This window comes from Clupea harengus, chromosome 25, assembly GCF_900700415.2.
Source record: "Clupea harengus chromosome 25, Ch_v2.0.2, whole genome shotgun sequence".
In the NCBI taxonomy this organism is placed as follows: domain Eukaryota; kingdom Metazoa; phylum Chordata; class Actinopteri; order Clupeiformes; family Clupeidae; genus Clupea; species Clupea harengus.
In genome coordinates, this window is record NC_045176.1 from 8882946 (window position 1) to 8907603 (window position 24658).

General features: G+C 42.3%; 2 protein-coding genes and 1 long non-coding RNA gene across 5 annotated transcripts in view; 1 reads left to right on the forward strand and 2 right to left on the reverse strand.

Moving 5' to 3' along the window:
- Window positions 1-583: 583 nt before the first annotated feature.
- Window positions 584-5068, forward strand: LOC122128847. Its single transcript, XR_006151654.1, has 3 exons — window positions 584-961; window positions 1042-1159; window positions 4167-5068. It is a non-coding gene; the product is annotated as an uncharacterized LOC122128847 (long non-coding RNA).
- Window positions 5069-12140: 7072 nt separating this feature from the next.
- Window positions 12141-13520, reverse strand: ptf1a (pancreas associated transcription factor 1a). Its single transcript, XM_012827881.3, has 2 exons — window positions 12683-13520; window positions 12141-12545 (listed from the first exon to the last, which is right to left on the reverse strand). Exons 1-2 carry the CDS (start codon window positions 13275-13277, stop codon window positions 12343-12345), a joined length of 798 nt encoding a protein of 265 aa, XP_012683335.1. The 5' UTR covers window positions 13278-13520; the 3' UTR covers window positions 12141-12342.
- Window positions 13521-20501: 6981 nt separating this feature from the next.
- Window positions 20502-24658, reverse strand: part of dlgap1a (discs, large (Drosophila) homolog-associated protein 1a) — an 82070-nt gene continuing 77913 nt past the window's right edge. For all 3 annotated transcript variants that reach the window (XM_031563022.2, XM_031563023.2, XM_031563021.2), the window contains exons 10-12: window positions 24435-24526; window positions 24051-24203; window positions 20502-22826 (exon numbers count right to left, since the gene is read on the reverse strand). In XM_031563022.2, coding sequence (XP_031418882.1) covers window positions 22611-22826; window positions 24051-24203; window positions 24435-24526 — 461 coding nt within the window. In that variant the 3' untranslated portion in view covers window positions 20502-22610. The remainder of the gene's footprint in view (window positions 22827-24050; window positions 24204-24434; window positions 24527-24658) is intronic.

Below are 24658 nucleotides of genomic sequence, written 5' to 3' on the forward strand. Positions count from 1 at the left end.
CGAGGAGGAGTGTTGACATGCTCAACACAAATCAACCTTCTTGGGATTTCTTTCTTGGGAACCCTTGTTGGGGTTCAGATCAACCTAGTAGGCAACCAGAGGCAACCTTTGTTTTTAATTTTTTAAATCAACTGTCTCTTATGTTATAACTTATGTGTAGATCACATCATGTAGAGTGAAAGGCAGGTTGATTTAGACATTCAATTTGTGTAATTGTACTGTGATTTTAACGAGGAACTCAATTTGAATGTATAATTTGTTGCCTTGACATAATATGAGAGGAAACTTGCACCTGTGTGTGTGTGTGTGTGTGTGTGTGTGTGTGTGTGTGTGTGTGTGTGTGTGTGTGTGAGAGAGAGAGAGAGAGAGAAAGAGAGAGAGAGAGAGAGAGAGAGAGAGAGGGCCCCCCGCCACAGATCAGCTTTTAACAGGTGCACCCCCAATTAAGCCTCTCATCTCAGGCCTCAACTGGTTAGGCCTGATGAATATGCATAAGTGTTGGCTCGTTTTGTTTTGTATGCGAATGAACACATGCAGCCAGTGGTATTCCATTGAACACCTCATTCACCAGGGGTAGGCAGACTGGGTTTGCCGGAAGCCAACCATTTCAGAAATCCATTCAGATGAAAACAAGCTGAAAATGTGTTTTCAGAAGGCCCACCGGTGTCAAGATCCCATGTAAATAACACCATCACTGCTGCGCAAATGCTTTGATCTAATGCACCCTTGAAGACCGGAGCCGTGTGCTGATGTTGCCAAGAGAGCTGGGGCAAATGGAACCTTCAATAAGTGTTCCTCAGTGACATCATTAGTGTTTGAAGACATGTTGATGCATATATGTGTGTTTGCATTTGCAGCAGCACGTTTGTTTGTTTTTTCCCTCTTTTAGCGGGATATGCCTGGGAAGAAGGCAGCTGACAACCCTGGCAAACAGACTGTCTTCACTGCAGGAACTCCACTGGTGGGTTAAAACCTTAACACCGATGTGTGTTCACACAGGGACCTGAAATTGCGTAGACAGCTCAATGTCTCCCACTTCAGCCCAACATAGGTGCTGGGCCGCAGAGGTCGGACCGCACGTGTGCATCTGGGATGAGCAGTTGCGTGAGCAGTTGCATGAGCAGTAGAGTCACAGACACACTCTCCCGCATTGGCCATGGTAAGATCATAACCAGCTCTCTCATCTGTTAAAAAAAAAAGAAATAATCTACCGTGATGCTTTTTCTTGGTGTTTTGTCACAATCAATTTTTTCTTTTGTTTTGATTACATATTGATTACATGCTGTTTATGCTATGAATACTATAGATATAGTTGCAATAGTATTTAAATCATTGAGATTAAAACAAAAAGCTACTTTACTTATCGGTAAAGAAAATATGTTTTTAACATATAGTATATAGGAATACAACTTCATCGGGTGAAAGAGAGAGAGAGAGAGAGAGAGAGAGAGAGAGAGAGTCAGTTGTCCCGTCTAAGCTCTTTTTAATCTCTCTATTTGTGCGCTATTGACTTTCTGATAATTAGGATCTTGGCTAATGAGCTTAGCCGACACGACTGGGGTAGATAACTGAGGGGCTTATCTCCCTTCATCAATATGGAAGCTCTCAGACAGAGCTATCTGATGCACAGAAGCCAACAAATTAATCTGCTAGATTACACCGCTGTCCTACCCAAAGATGTTAGGCAATCCAATAATGAAAAAGCACAGATCCGTGTCATGCGCTCCCCAGCAGTGTTCCCCCTCCGTTGTTATCTTGAGGATTTGCTCTGTGTGCCACTGGAAGTTTGCTGAAGCGTTTCTTTCGGAACTCAGCAGAGACTCCAGGAGTGTTTGCACGACTCAGGAGAAATTGTAGGGACATACAGGTCATGTTACGGCTATAAAGACGAGATTAAATGATTTTGTCATTTTTATGGTTAAAGGCAAAGAGTTAGCAAAGTAAACTCTTTAAGTTCTAAACATGTCCTGTGTTCAGCTCCATTATTGTGTGGTTGTTATCCCTCATGTTACCAACTGCTAGGCAAGTCATAAATTCTTAACCTAACATTGGAGCTATACGTATATAAAATTAACAGTATAAAATTAAACTAACGATCGGAGGTTCAATTGAATTAATCACATTTTTCAATTTATATAGACACAAAATTGATGTTGGGTCAAAATTGGCTAGAATTTTTCCTGTTAATTGCTGTCAAGTGTGTTACAAAAGCAATTGTGTACTCAAGGACCATGGAAAGACTGTGACCGTTTCTAGAAACTGCTGCAGATTTTTTGCTGAAAGCCAGCGGTATCAAATTGACCAACAAATTGATGCAAAACCTTCTTCATCAGAATGAAGAGTCCAGACCATCCCAATTATTTTTTGTTGGGTGATGTACCAATTAACCGGTTTGTTTGGCCATAAGTCTAACCTTAGTAACTGAGTTAATTCTGAAAGACGATTTATCAACAAACAGTGGTTGAACGGTTGTGTGTATAGACATGTGTGATTGAAGAGCACAGGCCTGGAGCTGATAGTTTTGTGAGAGGTGTCCAGAGGGCCCCAATAGATTAGAGCCAGTGAACATGGCTGACAGGCAGCATGCGGGAGGGTTAAAGGGTTGAAAAGCCACTGGTCTTCAGCCAAGAGGGGCCTGGGCAGTGACCTCTGCTGCAGCTAGCCAGCCCCCACCGCTGAAGCATGGGAATCCGGCCCATAGATCACTATTGACACCCCATAATTGAGACACTGGAGATAAGGCACCAGCCGGTTGTGAGTCGTGACACTTGGAAAGAGTCTGCAAACATTGTGGTCACAGTGCAGATTATGTTTGTTCAATGGGTCACCCAATCTGAGGTGGCCTGGCCATGTTGGCTGCTGTTTAGCACGCTCAACCTCATGCTTCATTTGCTCAGGTTGACTCACTGAAGTCCGGCCATCAAAGGATTTTTCAGGGACGTTAAACCCGTAGGCTGCAGACATGTGTCAGTGCTCCTGGTCACGATCCATCCAGCGCTTTACACTCAGAGGAGACAAGAGATTTTAAGTTCTCTTGTGAAAAAATCATGGCTCTGTAATTAATTTCCTTGTACGTGACATAACTTTTAATGTTTTTTTAAACTTAATAATAGTGTTCATTTTTTACCGTTCTAGTAAACGGCAACTGGAAGGGGAGTGTATCCTCTGCTATGAGACACAAGCCGAGTAAATTCCGGATTGTGTTTCTGTGCCTGAATACGTCTGGCCCATATGCTACGCGACAGTGTGAATGAGGATGTGAATGAGGCATTTATAGACCCAGTCCATCCACATTAAAATGTCTATAACAATCTTCATTCATGGTAACTTATCAGACCCAATTAATCAACCTCTACAAAGGCAATTCTGATGTGTTCAAGCAACCTGAAAGCCCTAGGTCACCCCTAGGGCACTTCAGAACCTCTTTCTCTCTCCCTCTCTTTCTCTCACTTTCTCTCACTTTCACCGTTTTCTTTTTTCTGTCTCACTCTGTTACTCTTCTAGAACTTCTCATTTTGTTGAGCTGTGAGCAATACTTTGATTACTTCTTTGATTACTTCTACAGTGAATGCGTTTTTTTTTTTGTTTTTTTTAAACGCTCTTGAATGAAAACAAGAAAACAAAGTTTTCAGAGGTCGTAATGAGCCTTTTTTTCTTCCTCCCTTAAGAGCCACAAAGCTCTCTAGGTGATAAAAAGCCTCGTCAGTCCCAGAGGAGCATGTGTTGTGGGCTGTGTTGTGAAGGGCATTGTTGTGGCCATTCCTCTGAAGCTGAAAGGGGGCAACCACTGGTTTGATTCGGTTACACGGTTTGGTTAAGCGGCCCCTCCCACCATCTTGGGGGTGTATGAAGGGTCTGTGACCTGTTTAGAATTGGCCAGGGAAATGTCATGTTGCCCCTCCTATGGGCAGTACCCACATTCATGTGATTGGTGCGAACAGAAATGACTTGGGATGGTTGAAACCACCACCTCCGAAATTAGAATTTATAGATCCAAGAAACAAGGAGACACGTAATGTAGACGTGCTGAAGATCTTAGTGGGTGTGAGGTCATGTCAGATGTTTTTTTTTTATCTGATCTTCTGTGAATGTTTTGACTAAACCCCTTGAGCTTTGTGGCATGTTTGTTTATAACACACATTCAAGAGTCAACATTTCTATTTCAGAAGTCCAGTCCCAGCATGAAGATGGGGATGATGAAGACTTTGGCTGTGATCTTCCTCTTCCCCTGCCACCCCCTCCGAGCAGGAAACACCCTGCTTTCGCTGAGAGTTAACTTCACCTTATTTCTGACATTATCAGACCCATTAAACAGATGCAACGTATAACACGAAAAATGTTTACAGTTTTTTTTGGCATGTGACAGTATGACTTTACATGTATGCCCAGATATTAGTCATATTCTTATCACAAAACAATATTACAAAAAACTCATAAAAAAATTGACGACTGTCTGCCAACTCATCAATGCTGCACTGTGCAGATAAGTCACATTTGCCAAAAGAGCTGCTTATCCCACTGTAAAAGAAGTTTTTGAAAAGGAATAAAAGAAGCAGTCTCCAATGTACAAAACCCTTATACGCTTCATTGAGTAAAGTGACAACAAAAAGTATGGCATCAACTGACTCCAGTAGGCCCTATTCTGAATGAGTTCAATGGACTGCAGCCTGGAACCCTGAATGCAGCTCGAGAGGAAGGGACATGACTAACGGTATGGCATTCTGTGTGTGCGCGCTGGTGTTGGCTACTCCTGGAATGTCCTTTAGCTTTCTCTCAGGAATGCAAGGCATTGGAAATGGTCTCAATGGCCATGGCCATACAATAACTGGTGTGGATATCTGGGCTGTTTCCTAGCCTGAATGTAACAGAGAGGGGAAGGGGAAACTGAGAAAAGGGAACAAAAAGCAAATGCTTTGTCATCTCCCCTGATCTTTCTGTCTAAGAGTCTCATCTCTAGCCGTGTTGTGGTTTACATTAAATGACTGAAGTCTGTGTTCCATTCTACTCTGTGTTTACTTGGAGATTCATGTTTTGTGATTCATGTTTTGTGACTCTTATTATTACTGTCAAGCCTAGTCAGAAGTGTGCAAACATTGAAGACTCCTCTCGCCCCTCATCGGGTTTACTTTCTGCCCCTTGCAGCTTATTAGCTCATCAGCTCCCCCTCAATAAGCTCTGTTCACATCAGACCCCATGACCCACACCGACAAGCCTAGAATCAATTAGCAATTTCCCCTTTCGTTGGCTGTCATTTATAACAGACGGTTATTGGGTGTCATAACCTGCCTTTCAAATGCCATGGCCTTTTTTTATTGAGATTATGTGATTATGTCTCTGTATCCTGTTACTGCCGACTGCTGCTTGTTGCCGTCTGAAGCCTCTTTTAAATTCAGCTGTGGATCTGGGCACAGCTACCACGGGCCATGCTCCTGGCATGCTGTTGCCATAGAAAGGGCCATCAGGTGTCAGATATATATTATTACCTTAAACACTCACAGGAGGAGGGTGTCTTTCTCCAGTTACTTCCTTTAGAGAGGGAAGGGGGGAGTTTGAAGCTTAGGTTGTAAAACCACAAAGCGTGATTTTTTTTTGTTTGGCTCCAGAAATTAATTGGTTTCATTAGTTGGTGGATAAATGGCGATGACTGGTGTGTTGGATTCCAGCAGAGTTTCACCATACAGGGTTAATGGGAGTCAAGTCTGGAAAGTTTCCCAGTCCTGGCTCGAGGCCATTTCAGCCAATCACACGGACTGAAACATTGGTCAGACTGGATAGAGCTCTTCCACCAGAGCTTTTGCACTTGTCCCAGCTCTTATTGTGCAGAACGGTGATCCAATGAGCTTACCTTGAGTGCATTAGTGAGTAGTTAGGTTGTCAAGGGTACACACAGAACACTGAATGAATTCTATGAGGGTAGTAATTCAAGTTGTTTAACCAGTGTTAAAGTAAATGTGTTCTAGAGAAAATCTGTTGGCTTTTTATTCTTAAATGGACAGTATTAAAGTTACCAATTTTGTTTGTAAAGTATAAAAATGTCGTGGTAGGCCTATTTCTGTCATTCTGTAGAGATGCATGTATTAATCGCATGCATTGAATTTATCCTCTTTAATTGAAAAGGCCCAGTTTGTGGGGCTCAACTTTTGACTGCATTTGTCTTGCAAATACATCCCTGCTGTGAAATGATTATAATAGGAAAAGAGATCAGTTGGACAGCAGTGAAGTTCATGCCAGCAAACAAGTGAACGGTCTGTTTCATAGATTCTCTTTTGTGAATATTAAAACAGGACCTGGTGAAAAATGATGCATGCTTTTACACTTTAGAAACCTGGCAACTTCGAGAAAAGCCCTCAGAAAACTCCGTCGTACCGAACAAAGGGCTCTAGACACATTTTGCTAGGTTGCAACGAGTTCTATGTCCTTAGCACATGACGTCCATCACGGAAACATATTGTATCGAAATGGTTTGGGGGAGAATACCGGGGATAAAAGAGAATGGAGCGCTTTGATCCACACCCCAGGGTCCCGCTCCCCGTGTGCGCACAGACTGACTGCAAGGCCTCATTCACTTCTAGCGAGACACACTTACAACTCAACTGAATGAAATTAGCATATTTGTAATTTATCACATTTTTCTTTAACTTTTTGTCCCTTTTGCACGAGGTAAAAAAAAGTAGATTGAATAAAAATAGATCAATCATCAACCACCGAGAGAGCCTTATAATTCACACGAAATGCACTTTCTCTTCTTTTAAAGGGGAAGTGCGTTCATCAACAGAAGGAAAAATCGCTTTTGTTTGATGTAGAACAAGAATTGTGGTGGAACCAATGTAAGCAGACCCACGACACACCATAGCACATCCCCACCAATCACCCTCTGGAAGAAGGGGTCTGTTCAAATTCAACAAAGTGGTGGATCATATTTTGAAGCATGTCCTTAAAACAGTAGAGTTTTAAGGTTTGCCAACGTCTATTATTGTATTTGTGTATGTACATTCCTATAGTCGTAAACCCTAGAAGGACTACTGATAACACTGTGCGCGTATTATAATAGGGTAGAAGGCGATTTTTTTGAAAAGCGAATAGGCTACGTAGCCCAACAGGGTGGCTGCCTCCCAAGCCTCTGCGAGTGCACATCAATGGTGAGTCATATTTCATATAGGGCACGCAAAAGCTGGACACAATACCTCTCATATTAAGCGCGATATTCAGCCCATTCTCCCTAGAACAAAGATCATAGCGAGCCGTCTTTATGGCTAATTCAGTCAAAGGCACTTCCCAGATTCCCCTGCAGAAAGGTCACTGCCGATGTGTATGGTCCACCGAGGGGGGGATTTCATGATTGGACTGGGCCAGCTGTCTCTGTCATATTTTGCTCATAGGCGAACCCACACTCATAGCTAGATCGCATACCGCGTTTAAACTTTGGAAAAAACTCCGTATATTTTCAGAAGTTTACCGCTGACTTTACTGTAATTTATGACAAGAACTTATTTTACTACAGTTTTATCTATGTTCTGCTCTTGCTCGTCTGCTGTCGGGATTACCATAATCAAAAGAGAATCTAAATAAATGAATATAAATACACATCGTACTGTTGGATGAAAACAAACATGCATTTCATGACAGCATATTTTAAATGGTGTTATACATTTGGATTTCCCCTTGCAGGTGCTTTTTAGATCTGCCTTTACTTAACCTAAATAGTAACATACAGATAGTTTAAACAAGTACACGTCCATCTTGTTCTACTAGTAATGTACTAACGTGCGTATACAATATCAGACAGTATCAGTGCGCAAAATAGCACAAAGTCACAAAGTTGACGAGGCCTATACTAAAAGTAAATAGTAACCTAACAGTTATAATAACCACAACAACAACAACAAAAATAATAATATTTAATAAAATAATAATATTTTTTTTATTATAACAAATAGTTTAATTTGGAATAAATACCTGAAATGTATTGTGTTTTGCGAGTATTTTAATTCGAGAGAAACAAGTATAAAATCTTTGCCGAACATTTTTTCATTTTAAATTCAGTGTCGCACGAATAGACGCACATGGCTACTCGGCGCAAAAGCACTCTGCACCCACTGTCTACTACCGTTGCCAGGCTATGTCCGTGCGCAAAACAGATATGTGTTTAGGCACATTCATTACAATAAAACGCAATGAAAAACAATAATTTTAGATGGCAGTGACTGTCTACTGAATCAGGGCAGTGCGTCCCGTCCATGTCAGCCAGTCTCATTTGTTATGCTTTTCTAAAGGGTGTTACTTTTAAAAGCAAATCTTGTACTCGCGTGCGCCTTTGTGCACTTGTTATCTGGGATCGGTCCTGGTTCCTAAGAAGTTAAATAATTCGCAATAGACACCGGTTGCAGTCTCGAGGGCGTCCTCAATACAAAGGCCGGGTGCCTAAGCACCATATGCTTAATGGATACAGCCGTAGGAGCTTCAATAAAGGTAAAATGTGGTCTTTTAAAAGTTGGAAAGGTTCCCTTTATTTGATTTAGATGGAGTACTTGCGCACAAACCAAAGCGCGCTTCGGGCATTGAATCTCTTTCTTTTCGAAGGCACGGCAGCCACCACGTAGTGTGCTTCATTGCAGCATACGCTTTTCATCCCGGCTTTGTCCTGAATGAAAGTAATGCTGTGAATTAAAGAAATGACAATATTTTCTATCAGCTTTAAGGTACAAGAGAAGGGCTCTCGAGCTTGGCAAAAATCAGGCACATCATTCATCATGTCACCCCGCACCTGTGGTCCTGGCATTGAAAGTATACAAACCTTTTCTTATTAACCTTAATTATTCAGAACGACACAATAGCTGAAATAGAGCAGGTTGAAGTCTGTTTATTCGTGGTACATGTTTTCCGAAGATCTCCCAAAGCCCCTTTGTGCTGTACCCGGAGTTCGCTCTTATTCTCTCAAATAAAAGTAGCTTCAGAGTTGTCAATCGTAACATCTGCCCAATCTTACATATCAAAATGGAGCCACAGAACAAATACATTGTCGGATTTGATAAATTTATGAGCTGTTATGAGGTGGAGACAATGGCGCAGGGTGCTGAGGGTCTGGTGTTAGCAGAGTAACTCTAGGAAACGCTCAGCGTTTTCTCTTCTGTGTAAATGGAACCATAGTCTGGACGCCAGGTGATGGCACAAAATCAATGTCCTCGGGAGCCCACATCGAGTCTCTTTTTTCAGCTTGAAAAAAAAATAGCAGACATAAATTTAATTGGCTGATGAAGGCTCGCCAATGGTCACGAGTTTAATTGTCTGCTGCTTGCTGTAGAAGACAAAACAAGACCCTAACAGTTTGCTGGCTCACATTAGAGCTTTCAGCGCGGGGTCTATCGTGGCAAATGTGTTTTATTATAACATACGTCATGCTTTACAGTTCCCATATTGTGCAACGACAAAGGTTAATGGTGCATTAAAGACAAGCAAACCATGCCAACACATCTTGGAGACGTCGAGGCAAGGGCCTCTCTCTTTGCTTGTTTTAAGCAGCTGCTGCCCAAAAAGACCAAGTTTGAAATACCAGGTGCATCGTAGAGAACCTCCGCGGGAATGGATATGCCACTGCCTAAAACATAGGCCAGCAATAAAGATATCATTGCAATTGTTCAGGGTATCCACACCGTGTTAAATGAGGGGCGCCTGAGCAGCCAGTATTCTGGCAACCAAGTGCTCCCTTCCCTCGTGAGCCAGTGTCTCTAAGCCAAATTCAAACACCTGTTGGTCGACCCAGACCCACATCCCGTCGTGGGAATAATTTCCTTTTAATGATTACAAATATGTAGAAACAGTGAATGGAGCCATACCTCATGCCATCCCCAACGGGCACCGAGGGGCTTTGGCGAAAGAGGATTTACCCACGAGTTATTTTGTGTAGGCTCAACTGGTGTTTGTCAATGCTGGCAGCTGGTACCCCGATGCCAGAGTGCAGATACATTAATCAAAACGCGGTGGGCACATGGATTTGCAGTCGCCATCCATATTTTGAGCGCGATAATCCAGCAGATTTAAAGCTTAAGAGAATGTTGTTAGGCGTCGTTCCCAATAATTAACGTAGGCTTAATGAGGATTGGATTAAAGAAGATACAGAGAAGGCCCATTTTCACTTTCAGGGATATGTAAAAAGTGTCCATGACATCTTGTCAGGAATCAATTTGATTAGTTTACGGTTACAGTATACAGCTTCATAGTTGACGCGGTAAAACATCAAACCATAACAATCAGTTTTGCAAATAGATCAATCGATGTATTGATTGCTTGTTTATTTTCCTTCTACTGACTTATTTCATATATACTTAGCAAAATGGCGGTGAAGATGGTAAATCCCAAAAGTCCCAAAACCGTGTGAAGAATGTACACTTTTTCCATGGGTTTATCCATGAGAACTAACCATTTTATGTCAGTAGAATTCAAACTTTCAGTTGTTTTAGACGCAGTATAAAACCTGACAGGCAGTAAATGGTAGTCTTTAAGGACTTGCCAAGACCAAGCGCTGGAGTGACAAGATAGACACTGGTGTTTCACTGGGTAAGCCGATCCCTTCCGCTTCACCGGTACTCGCCTAAAGGATGCTTTTGCATGGTTTTGTGGGTGAGCACAATTGTAAAAAGTGCCAGAAAACAATGATAGCAGCTTTGCTTCATTGTTCTCGGGCACTTTACCAAACCAAATTGAAATGTTACACTGACCAAAGACGAAGTCGTAGAAGATTCGGAGTTCATTTATTCATATTAAGTCTGACTTGCTAGCATTTGACTTTATAATGACTGTAATGAGATTTCATGGTTTGGTTGCCTCCCAGCACTCCGATTTTGGTGCTGTTAATGAGGTGTCTTTACACAATTGAATGTCAGCAATATCCCTCAGTTCGAAATGATGACAAACTTTTTTTTTTTTAACAAAGCTGTTGGTCAATTATTTAGAGGATGATGTAGCCTTATATTATGATACAACAGCATCATCCTCATCACCATCAACAACAACAGCAACAACGATAATAATAGTAGCAACAACAACAATAATAATAACAACAACAATAATAAGTAGTATTATTATATATCACAATTATTAGTATTATTTATAATTATTATTATTATAATAATAAGTACAAACTCTAGCTTATTACATCGAGCTGCACAGAAAGTGGAAAGACTACCTTGCGTCCTTTGGTTTCCCCCAGCAGCCGGTTGGATGACGTTCTCTAGGCGCGCTTCACAGGTTTGGGTCGGATGTGTGGGCATGGACATCTGGACCAGCTCTTAATAACTCCGATAGCTGACGTAGACGACACAGAAGGCCAGCTATATGGGACAGCAGCCGATACCACGGGAAAAATACGCCTGGAAGCACCTGCAGTGCATACAGGCAACAGCCCTTGGCTCCCAAACAGTCATGGCTCTTAAGACTATAATAGTCCCATATTCGGGATGCCTGGTTGTCTGTTTATTCACCCCTATGATCACCATTTTATTTTTTTTTGCCATTTTGGTTGCATCCTCTCACTGTTGCACTTACATGTTAAGTGCCAAGAGTATAATTATGCATGCATACAGTTATAAATAGTTTTGATCACTTTGTCGTATTCAAAAATATTTTTAGATTTTACCAGTGGTGTTTTATCCATTCAAAGTGTCTAAGCACCCCCCCCCCCCCCCATCCCCCCACCCCCAATGGCTTAATGTTAAATAGGGTATACAACCACATGTCCATAAACACTAGCCCTGAACCGTTGCTGAGATGTTAAAAGATGTTATGATGCTCTTTGTTCATTGGGCCTTCTGCACTTCTGCAGACTCATATGCTTCATGTTATTAGACTTACAAGAGCTGATTTCATAACCCGGCGCTTCTTTGTTGCAAGGTCATGGATGAGGTCATTTTAACGGGGAAGATTTGACATTTTTGCTGTCATCATTTGTTGCTGGATATTATGCCATTTTCTATTATGGAGAATCGTGTTTCGTGGAATTGACAGATACAAAGACAGCAAAGTCATACAGTATAAGAGCTTTTATTGAAGGGTATCATAAATAGGTACCGTTTAAGGTTTTCATTCATTATAAAAATATATATTTATATTTAATCTGTACATAAAATTAATGTTAAATTAACAAAAACCCAATATATTACTGAATCATTGAAAACAATTAAATAATCATACTACTTGATTGCCGGCGATCTTATCAAACAAAGAAAGAGGGGTTCAAAGAAATATAAATATATACACACTTATACAAAGAAACGTGAAAATAACATGGATACATCCATATACAGTTCAAATACACATATGTGTATACAATAAAATGAAGACACAGCCTTAGGATATGAAGTCGAATGGAGGTTCATTCTCAATATTATTGAGAGATGACTTTAAGTGCAACTTCCGTGGATCCTCCGGTGTCCAGACTTTTGCTGTCCTGATAATATTCTGGTCTTTCAGCTGCTTCTCATCTGTCCAGGAGAGCGAGTGCCCGGCGAGAGGAGGCAGACCATAGTCAGGGTCACTTGGAGACGGAGATCCTAAGGCACAGGAAAGATTAAAAAGAAAAAAGTTAGTTATTGAAACAGGACATGTGGACAACAATAACAACAATACTAATAATATTACTACTACTACTACAACTAATAATAATAATAATAATAATAATAATACTCACTTGTTCCCCTGTGGCAAATAATAATTTTTTTGGGTTGGTTTAGAGCGTCAGTGTGGGGGTTCCGAATTGGCACGTCGGACTGCACAAGCTCTGCAAGGAAGTTAATGTAGCCTATGGCTAAGCGTAAAGTGTCAACTTTGGAGAGCCTCTTCTCATATGGCAGAGTTGGAATGTGAGATCGTAGGCCTTCGAAGGCATCGTTAATGGATTGCATCCTCCGGCGCTCTCGGACGTTGGCAGCCTGGCGCAACTGTTGCATCTCTCCCTCGGATCTCATGCGTCTCCGCCTCTTTAGCAGCGCCCCGTCGTCTCCGTGAGGGGACAGCTCCGAGGTGCTGTCCGCACAGCCGTAAGAGAAAGTGGACGAGGAAGACGAGAAGGAGAAGTTGCCAGCGTCGCATTCCCCATCGTGCGTAATCCTGCTGTCTTTGTAGTACTCTTGGATTTGGCTGGTCAAAAAGTCGACATCGTCATCTAGAAACTCGTCCGTATCCAAATGGTCCCTAGAGGAATGGTCTGTGAAGAAGTCATCGTCGTCAAAATAAGGGGAGGAGAAGGAGTCCAGCCCTGAGAACGGATCCAACACTGTGTCCATTTTTTTTCCAGAAAGCTGTTTGCTCGTTGCCCAGTAACAACTCTTGCCCACTTCTAGTACTCGTCCCTGGATGTTCAAGAGTTACTTCAGCTGAGGACCGGCACGCGAGGACACTTATAACTACATCCACTGTCGCGTGCCATCAACCAAGGGCGCCAACCAATCAGTGTGCAGCATCCTCTCTATCCGAAGCGGAGACAGCGCACCTAAAAAACATAAGCCTTTCTAACCACTCCCCTTGACCCCTCCCATCTGCCCAACATCTCAAACGTGATTCTGGTGTGCAGCAAAGTCCCCTTTGTAAATAACAATAATATAATATTTGCGGTATTAGTTTACAGTTGCTAGAGCCTCTATTATTTGTCTCATTAATTGAATACTCCCTCACAGAATGCAAAATCATTAAACTGGAATACCTATGGGCAGGGAAAACTTAAGTGTGCACAAAGCGAAGTTTTACCCTCATATATCTAAGTAGGCCTGTTCCAGAGAATCGATGAAATTAATTTGAATTTGTTTGTGTGTTATAAATTCTATTTTATTTTCCCCGTGCAAAGCAATACCAGCCTGAAATCTCATGGCTTGGTGTAAACATCACATAATTACTTTTTACACAGTCACAATCATGAGCTCAGACACTTAGTCTAGTTTTATTTAGATTGTAGGCCTATTCACTGGTGGTTCTGGTTATGAATGATGTCGAAAAGTCCTGCTATGGTTTGGGGGGAGCAAAAATTGCCCGCACGCGTTGTCTTCGTTTTTTGTTCTTTTGCAACAAAACACAATGAGAAAAGTTATTATGTGCAATTATAGGCTCAAAAACAACAACAACAACAGCAAAAATAACATTGTTGACCCTGTCACCTCGGAGACACGCAGGTACGCACACCCATTCATCGGCCCACCACTCGCGTGCAGGAGGATAGAACCAGTGAGCACTTCATTATCAAGGCATCCAGCTCATTTAACCCGCCCCTGGATTCTCCTTGAAGACCACCAATAAAGCGCAAACATTTGTATGACTATACGAGTAATGCCAGTGAAAGGCATTATCGATGCAGTGTGCACTCGCCGGTTCACACAACAATCAGGAGAACAGAAGGAAACACTTGGGGTGACAAAGCGGGGGCGGCCGACCATTCAGTGAAACAGCACATCGTCTTTCCGAGCCCCTAATTTATGATATTAAGTGTTCTTATCTATAAAAGGGACACAGTGCAACAGCCACAAAAGTTGTTGAGGGATTGATGCAGTCGGCGCAGATGAAAGGTGAGGGGGGAAAAAATTGCGTGTGTCCTCGGGTTTGTCTCTGAAAAGAAGAAAATAACAATTTAGGAAAAGTGGCAGAAAACAGCCTTAAGGACATATTTTAAACGACAACACATTTTAGAATAACGCTATTCAGTCCAACAGCTTTCCATTTACAGCCTACACATAACCCTATTATTTGATTTCAGTCAAGTTTACTGTTGCTTTAGGTGATGGACAGATACCCCCCCCCCCACACACACACCACTAAGGTTCATATATTTGTTTCCCTGAAAACAGCTGGGTGGTACTTTACCGTATCAAAATAGACTCAACACTGGCAATATCCATTTCCTTTAGACTCATTCTTACAGAACTGTCTTATTGATGTAAAGATTGTCTTCTTTAGCCCATTGATTTCATATTTAAAGAGCGCAATTTGTCTTTCAGAATCGGTAATATTATCGATGAGTGGTCCTCGCTAAAATGTTATGAGCTATTTAACTTTTTAAGCCAACAATACCAATCAATAAATAATATCCAACATGACGTGTTTCAACAGGTTTATATCATCTTCAAAAGACTTTCGCCTTTATTAGAAACCGATTGACGTTATTAGAATTGTTATTATACTTTAAGATAAAGTACTTCAGAGAGTCCATTAGCGTCTTCCTTGAAAAACAAACACGTATAAATGGACCAGTTGAGTGGCGACAGCACGCTCACTGCCATGCGTATGGTTTTATTATGACTGGGGCTGGTATGCGCATAAAAGCAGCGTGGCCTCACAGTGGTAGCCAAAGAAGGCGTTTGTCAGGCACCTCACAACAAATTATGCTGGTACCTGAGATGCTAACTGGTCGGGGTCTATAAACAACCCTTATCCACGCGTATACAAAGCGAGTTGGAGGGGGTCTTTTTGTTCTCCTGAATGAAAAAAAAGAAAGAAAAAGTGTATGTCGCACCACGCCGCAAGCTGCACTATGAAGGACAATCCGTGGGAAACGGACCACTTGCGCTCTTTGCTAGTCAATGAGAACCCTCTGCTAATAATAAATGGACAGCGTTCTTGTTCTTGTCCAGTGTTCTTGGAGCCAAAGTACGCCACGCCAGTTTATTATGTGAACCTTTTATTTGGGTATCTCATAAAAAATATCATATGTTAATTTGAAAAGATGATGCAATATGGAAGTGTAAATTAACATTATTTTCTAAGAAGACCACTCAAGTAATATAATATTGAGATCGTTTCCAACTGTCTAAACTTATATTTATTAATTGTGTATGATACTTGAGATACCTGCCCTATTTAAAATCAACACACCTGTAGAATGCCTATCGAGCGAGGCAGGTCGTACCTGAGTAGAAACCTGCTGCCCAGCAGAGCACCTTTTTTCTTGCGATAAAGGGCACAGAGGACCGTGACCGTCACCTCTGTGCAATCAATTTTCTGATGTCAGACATCTCAGCGGTGGAGGCTTCTGCAGACCGAACGCGCCCATGAGAATAACAACACTTGCATTTCTTGAACAGACGGTACAATGAGACGTTATAAATGAGACGTCATATTGCTCAAGTCATGGTGCATTAGAATTCATGAACCATAGACTCTGGCTGAAACAAGACAGATATATTTTGGATTGTAGTTTTAATAGTTGTAGGGATGAAGCGACATCGTAAATATATTTATACATAGTTTATTATCCGTGGTCTATTCAAAGCGTCGGCTCCCCACTGCGACAGGTCGACTTAATCCCCTAGAGCCACCCTAATCCATGTAATATGTGTAAAAGAGGATTAGAGAAAGGAGAGATAAAAGGACATTTCTACGAGTCATTTCCTGACAGTAAATTAACTACTTCATAAACAGACTCCTTGGGAAAGCTAATCTTCTAGGAAGCGATAGATCTGACGCCGCCAAACAATTATGTACCCATCGCAGGTCTATATGATAGCTCTCATAGTCGTCATAATTTGACAGTGCGAATGGTCTTTGGCAATACAACATGCGAAGAGACGAACTTGTTGAATCTGTATCAACGAAGGAACTTGAATTCGTGCTGCTCTCTATCCAATAGCACCAATGTTTCTTTTCTTGTGATTCAATTCTGTGCTTTTCATCGATTGACCTGGTATCTAAAAAGACTGGCTGGTAGAGAGCAATCGGGGACTGTTTTCATCGCCGATCTGAGAGGTCAGAGTTTGCTACAGGCTGGCTTGATGCGCAAGCTGTCTAACACTGGGAGTCCCTGGGAATCCCGCCACATGCGCCATAGCCATAGAAGCAGCGCACAGTGCGCCCGCTCTCCAGATTGCAAGACAAATTAGAACCGTGGTCATGGGGTGTGCAGAGATTCACGTTATTCAAAGAGGTGAATAAACGAGCCATTCTTTAAATTGTCACATCTAAACTTGTGTTGCTCGTTTATTGTGTCCCAATTTTCCAGTGTCTCGGCTAGCCACCCCTTTACACCGCGAGGTGTGCGAATGAAGCCCAATGTTATATTCCTGACGTCAAGGATACGTGAGTGAGTGCTATATTCAGGAATTGATTTCGAGGGAGGGTAATTTATATGGTGATGGTCCATCATCCAGTTTTCTTTCATCGTGTCAAACAACGCATTAATGAAAAAATAGAACATAGTAAAAAAAAAAAAATGAAATAAAAACAGGCTAGCCTAATGCCCGCACACCTGTTACCTGGAGTTGAACTGGCTTGTAAAAGAGACATCAAAAATTATTGTTAAAGGGATACACGTCAAAAAGGCTAACCAAAATCCTCTCGATGGACAAACATAACCCATGAAAAGGTGTGGAAATTATAATTGGTTTATCCTCATTATAGATTAAGAAGATTATTGATTCATTATTCCCCGAACTAATTGATTCGAGGGTTAATCTGAGTCTGTGGTTGCCCTCGGGCTGTTTCACATAGAGATTAGGGATCTCCTCACCGGCGTCCCAAAACAACGCAGGATAGGCTACCAAGTGGACAGTGTCTGGCTCTGTAGAGACACACTAAGCCTATGGCCCCGAAAATAAATCAGCCATCAAGGTAATAGTATGCCATGGCACAGCATAAACCGTATGTTTCAATTGGGACACTGTCTTGGACGCCGAACCACCCAGTTGGCCCTCTTAAAGTGAAATTTTGAGATTATCAATTAGGTAAAATATGGTAGCCCATGAAATCGGATTAGTCATATTTTTCGGGAAACAGGTCCTGGCCTATAGTTCTGAAGCCCCGAGTGACCCAAGCGCTTACAATTACTTTCATAAAATAATTTTGAGTAGGGTATTAAATGGAAGGTGCAACCGCCTGTCAATGGTGATCTGACATGCATATATGCATACCATATGCACCTGAGCAGAAATGAGTTTTGTGTTTATTTAGACCCACAGACTTTTAGACCTATAAACAATTAAGGCAATTCACAATTACTCAAATGTCAGTCTTATTATAATTTATTAGAGAAAATTGTCAACAGGATAGTTGTGCGACTTTAAAGGATTTGCCGGATCAAACAAACAAACAAACAAACAAAACAACAAGGTTAATCAAACAAAAACTATGTTAATCGTGTTTCAACATGCAAAGCAAACCACAACCTGCAAAAATAAACCGTTATTATTACCCTTATCCAACGGTCATTTGAAGTTTGGTTTAAAAAAATTGCCAAATCGTTATCCTGTCAAAGGAACAGCTAATATTTAAATTCCAAATCAGGTCATTCTGTGACCGGCTCATAGAAAATCCTATTATCAACAGCGGCAAGCACAGTTTAGCCATTGCATTACTGTCGACGCTTTTGAGCCATTACTTTACTCTCACAGTTACCACTTCAGCTCAGTGGTTGTTCCCTGCACACCTCATGTGGCGACACCATGTGGTGGCTTTGCCGCTAAACACCTCCAATTGGATTACATCGCTACTCCAAATTAGACGAATTTAACGGTCACTGGTGACTTATTCATGCGCGACTTTACAAGTTTCATATCTGTGCTATCCTACCTGAAAAAACAACAACCGTGTGACAGAAAATTACTACTATAGATCAATAAATAATGTAGCGTAGTGTGCGTTGTTGAGCATGTTTGAATATAAATTGGCTTAACATCTCCCTCTAGTGGTCAACATGACAACATGTTTGATTTAGACAGTGGCTCAGTTGGGAAAAGAAAAGATACAGAACTATTATTTAGCTAAATTGAAGGGTCGAGGGTTCCAGTAACCTAGGTATTGCTTATAAACCAGCTACTACATCATCTACTATGAAACTAGTCTCACCAATAGCTTATGATTTTAAAATATTTATTTCTTTTCCAACAGCACTTGGGCGCTAGAGGGCAGTACAGAGCAACACCTCCTCTCTCTAGGTTGAGATTAATCAGTCACAATGTCCAACCCTTTTCATTCCAAAGACTGAAATACAGTACTGGATTAGATGTCAGTCCCCCCCCAATCTTAAAACCCCTCTTGAAAGCCAAAGGTGAAGAAACAAGGCATGGGTTCTGAACATACCACACCTGCAATTGCAACATTTTCTTCTGAGTGTACATGGAACTTTGACAATAAAACAGTTAGAAATACATATACATACATTGTATATATATAATGTAATTGTGTAAATGTTTCAACACCCCCAAAACGGTTGCTTTTGCCTACTTTGGGGTGGGGGGTATGGTTAGGGTTAACCCCCCATGTATGGACACCTGAGTTCTCATAAGCTCACATTTTGTCTGCATTTAACAAGCAATAGACTAAACCGTTTGAACATGAAATGAGCTCCATCTGCACTGAACATGGTCTTGTCTCTACTTAACGCAGTGCTGATGTGCCCTGGTCTCGTTCAAAAGTGCATTCTTGATCTTTGGACAGAGTCCAAACAGGAGGCTTTTTCCCAATGATCATTTGGTCTGATTCGGGCTATCACTCCATATGGGACCTACATACAGTGCATTTGTCAAAGATGGACACAAGGGAAATCACTTCAAGAGTGCTTTTCAGTCATATTAAAAAACAACAACAACAAAAAAGACATTTCCAAATATTTCATAAATCTACAATCAATAGCATTTAGCATCTTTTAACTCCCTCATGGAAATTAAACTAAAGACTACTCACCAAAACACAGGCAGTGAATATATCTCAGTTAAAAGATAGTATAAATACGTATATGTTAGATGTAGCGGTTATCTGTAGGAGTGAAACATCACAACTAACGCATAAATCTAATACCATCACATTACCAAGTTCCACCAGCGGATCACCGGATCACCGGATTTCAAAATGACAAGAAGAATGGGGAGAGTTCCATAATTATTTTATTTGGTGTCCATCATAAATATGCACATAATGTATAATATCTATACATACCTTAAAACATATTCACAAAATGAGGGCAGCATGACAGATCACTAAACATATTTCAAACAGTAAAAAATGAATCGTCCTTAAATAAATACATTTGATAAATAAATAAATAAATAAATTACTAAATAAACAATTGAAACAAAAACAATAAATTATAGTAGAGATCAGATCTAGATCTATTTTACTTGTGTGTCTGCATGCTTATAGGAACATCCTCTTCGTTTTACATTTTTTTGTACAAACACCAAGGACTCCCAAAGAAAGATGAGGGGGCTAAAACTGTTCTGTACATACTGTGTATGCTCATGAGGCTACTTGACTTCATCCCGAGAGAATGAGAAAGGTTAAACATTAGATGAACCTAAGTAAATAGGAAGCACTTTTAAAGACCTGCACGCTCACACACATTCATGCTGCTCTCAACGTTCAGACATGCCACTTAAGACAAACCTCAACATCCCCACCCTCCACCCCCACCCACACATTGCCAACTCACATTCTCTCAACACACACACACACACACACACACACACACACACACACACACACACACACACACACACACACACACACACACACACACACACACACACACACACACACACACACACACACACACACACACACGCACACAAAGAGGGAGAACACCACCACAGGGAGACCCTGATTTTGCTGGACCAACCATATCCCCACATCTTCCTGAGAGTTTAACTGATCTGTGCCCACCAGGCCACAGGGTTAGACAGGGCGAGTCACATGGTCCTCTCAGACACACGCCCACACCTGGGGGGGCTTACAATGCCTGCAAACAAGACGCCTTTCCCGACTAAAGACAGAAAGACAAACCGAGTTCAAGAGAAAGTTTGAGAGAATTGTCAGTAAGCCACTGAACTTGCTACTGGAAATAGATCATGTAGAAAAGAAAAGAAAAAACTCAAGCAAAGCTTGCATTTAGAAGTCCTGTTGCTTACTCCAGTGTCATGTATCGTTTTGTTTTGTTTCGCAAGAGCCTCTCCGAGAGTCCACATACAAATTCACATAAGATCCCCCACTCTAAAAAAAGATCAGGAAGTCGCTTATTGAAATATACATGAAAGAATACTGTGTGTTTCTGGGTAATCCCACCAATGACATGAGAGGTTCTGGGACAGAGAAGCTCCATTTTGACTCTAGTGTAAGAGCATTGACACGCGTTCACTATAGCAAGCATCAGCATTATTTAGAAACAGAGTTAGCTACAGAATAGTGAAGGCATCCTTATCATCATCTGGGAGCCAAACCTCAGCCAAAAGGATCTCCGTAACCACAATGTTACAGTGCACACAGGACCATGGTTGCTTGTCAGTTTGCACTTCAAACAAATATTGCTTAAGCATTTTATACCCTGTTCTGTGTTCACCATTTTTGTTGCCAATTACGGTACAATTCAACATAAAAAAAAAAAGGAAGGGAGGACAAATTGGTTTAGATGGGCAGTAGTGGCATTTGGTGAATCAGTCTGTGAAATGTTTCTGAAATGGATCCAACATTGTGCGAAAGGCAGCCATCTTAAATCGGGGCAACTACACCATTCCACACCATACAACAACAACATGGCCTCGACTGCACAGATGAGTCCCAGCCCAGCACGACCGGAAGGGAAAGGCTGTTATAGTGTCTTTAGTAGTAGATGTGGTCTGATGTTCATTCTCATTTTTTGTCTTGTGTTGACATTCCATTTCAGCAGTTCCTCTGGGGACGCCTTGGCCTTGTTTTTTTGGAGGGAATAAAATCATGGGTGCAACCAGCTCAGGAGTTCCACAGGAAGGCCAAAGACCAGGCGGAGGGGTTTGAATGCTGCATGGTGGCTATGGTAGACTGCTGATGTAGCTAATGAGATAGGACAGTGGCACTGGCAGAACCTTTGAGGAGAAGGGGTCAGGTATTTTTTTTGTCTCTTTTTTAAAAAAAGTGGACAGAACCTACATCACACAGTTTGGTAGCGGGATATAATCTGGTGGCTAGGAGAGAAAGAGAGATAGATAGATAGATAGATAGATAGATAGAGAGGTTTGGGGGAGTGGAGGAAAGAGACAAAGAACTAAATGTGTGGCATTCCTCTCAACCCCTACAGAAAAAAAAGAAACATATAAGAGAGATTATTTTACAAGCACCCTGCCCTTTCACTTCAGTGTTAAGTGTGTCAGTGTTTGTGCCTGGGGGTTGTGTCAGTGCCTATGCTTACCCACTGAATGTGTTTGTGCTAGGCACACGTCTCTACGTCAGTGTGTTTGAGATGGATGTCTGAGCAAGAGAAAAAAGGTACAAATGTGTCCATGACCGTCAGTTCAAGTGTTTGGATATGTCTTCATGTTTGTGTGCATCTCTCTCTGTGTGTGTGTGTGTGTGTGTGAGCTGTAACTAGTTCCCCAGCCTGGCATTGGCAGTGTGAATACAAATCTATATGATATGGGCGGCCGGAGAAGTGTATTTGTAAATTACACGTTTATATAAGTTTGATGTAAGAGAGTCTTTGATGAGTGGAGTTTGTGTGTGTGTGCATGTGGCTTACAGTCCACTCTACGCCTGAGGAACTAATCTTTCATCTGGCCTAGGCTCCAGTGTGGTTGGCCTCTGTGCAAGTGGTGAGTACGTGAAAGAGCAAGTGTGTGTGTGTGTGTGTGTGTGTGTGTGTGTGTGTGTGTGTGTGTGTCTGTGTGTGTCACAGAGGTTTATAATCTGGTTTGGGCCTCTGGGATATAGATCTCAATGCTGTCTGCGCTCTCCGTTGCCGAGTTTTGCCGCACAGACGCGGCCCGCTTGGCCGCCATCAGCCGCTTGCGCGCCTCCTGCCGCTGCTTCTCGGTGCTCTCTAGAGAGCGGTCTCTGGCCAGCGGCGGGTGGCCTTTCGGGGGTTTCTTTGGCACTGGGGGAGGCAGCTTACGCTCCTGAACAGGGAGGACAAACAGTCAGTTAGCTGCTGCTGCTGCTGCTGCTGCCGCCGTCACCACCACTAACAGGGCAGTGGAGATGGGAGAGAGAGAGAGAGAGAGAGAGAGAGAGTCGGGTGCGGATGGACAGCCACACAACGGTGCACGCAAAAGCATCCACACAGAGAGACAGACAGAGAGAGACAGCGCAACGGGATGAGACGGACGGACGGACGGACGGAAGGACGGGTGGCCAGCCGCTGTTAGTGCGAAAGTGGCCGATTGCGTGCGGTATGACAACGCGGCCAGGCAAAGGTGAGAGGTCGGGGCGAGGGGGAGGGGGTGTGGCGCCCCTTCCCCGGTGCGTGCCAGATGGAATGACGCCGGTTAAACCACAGCTCACTGTCAATAAAAAACAAACAGAACAAAACATGACATGGAAACGATGTTCAGAAATTCAGAAAGAGCAAATGACAGAAATAATAATACAAAAAAAAGAAAATCACAGCCATGAGTTTACAGGCACACAGCCAACTCTACTGACATTAATACAGTACACAATGCCAGTGGATGGACACACCTGACTTTTTCTATGTGTGTATATGTTTGCACTAGGCTTTAAGACTCTTGTTTAAGGGTACAACACCCCAGTTGTCACAGGTGATGCTATTCATCACAACTTCAAGGAGTATTTTGGTGAAAAGACAAAAGCCAACAACATATTTATTTTTCCGAATGACAAGACGTGGACGAATGACCTGAGTGAAGAACCAGAGTTATGTAGCTTACTTTTTCTGATCAACTAGTCTTTGAGGGGCACGTAATTGAATGGACAATTAGACCCTTGGTGTGTGTGTCTGTGTGTGTGTGTGTCTGTGTGTGTGTGTGTCTGTGTGTGTGTGTGTGTGTGTGTGTCTGTGTGTGTGTGTGTGTGTCTTTCTGAGACTACTCATTTGTGTCATCATTGAAAGCTGGAGAGCCCTAAAGCACACACTCTAAAGCAAGGTGATTGCCGACCCACTGAGCAAGGAAGACGTGTTTAAACATTATGGTAGAACAACAGCAGTCCTGCATGCACATGAGTAAGAGGCTGAAGAAGCGGGTTTCCCCCGCACACTCAGCAGGATGAACACACAGTAGCTCGACCGAACACAGACACCGATCGACGCGCGTGTGTGTGTGTGTGTGTGTTAATCACGTCCGCCTGGCCCCCAGGGATGCCGCGGCCCGCGTCGGCTTTACCTTGCGCTCAGGGGGGTCCAGGGGTCTCCAGTTGTTGGCTTTGAGCTGGTGGAGCTCGTCAAACTTGAGGCTGATGTTCTCGATCGACAGCTGGAGCATGTCCCAGAACCCAGCCAGGTCCTGGGACACCGGTCTGGGATGTGCGTTGGGGTTCTGTTGGATGGACCGTGGCTCAGTCAGACAAATGGAAACTTAATCAACTGTAATAGCATGTAAAACCCCCACATTACTGATCTAGTAAAAACAATGTTGTCTTTCAAGGAATAACCTGTCCAGGCTAGGACATCTTTAAGTTAAGTTGATTATTAGATGTGCTGATGACTGGACCACGTCATACAGGATTGTTACCAGACAGAGACATTTATATTAAAAAAAGAAACTCACCAGGTTCTCTTCACAGAGCTCTCTGAACTGCTGGAATTTCTGAGACATGAGGAGCTGAGCACTGCCCACAGCACTGCGGATCTTCCCTAGGACTGCACACACACACACACACAGACGCACACACACAGACACACACACACACACACACACACACGCACACACAGACAGACAGACACACACACACACACACACACACACACACACACACAGACACACACACACAC

What these genes read in the sequence shown, in the direction of transcription:
- ptf1a (XM_012827881.3), bottom strand. Translation starts at nt 13,277, where the DNA reads ATGGACACAGTGTTGGATCCGTTCTCAGGGCTGGACTCCTTCTCCTCC. An exon ending in TATTTGCCACAGGGGAACAA is followed by an intron (nt 12,546 to 12,682) that starts GTGAGTATTATT and finishes CCTGTGCCTTAG; the next exon opens with GATCTCCGTCTCCAAGTGAC.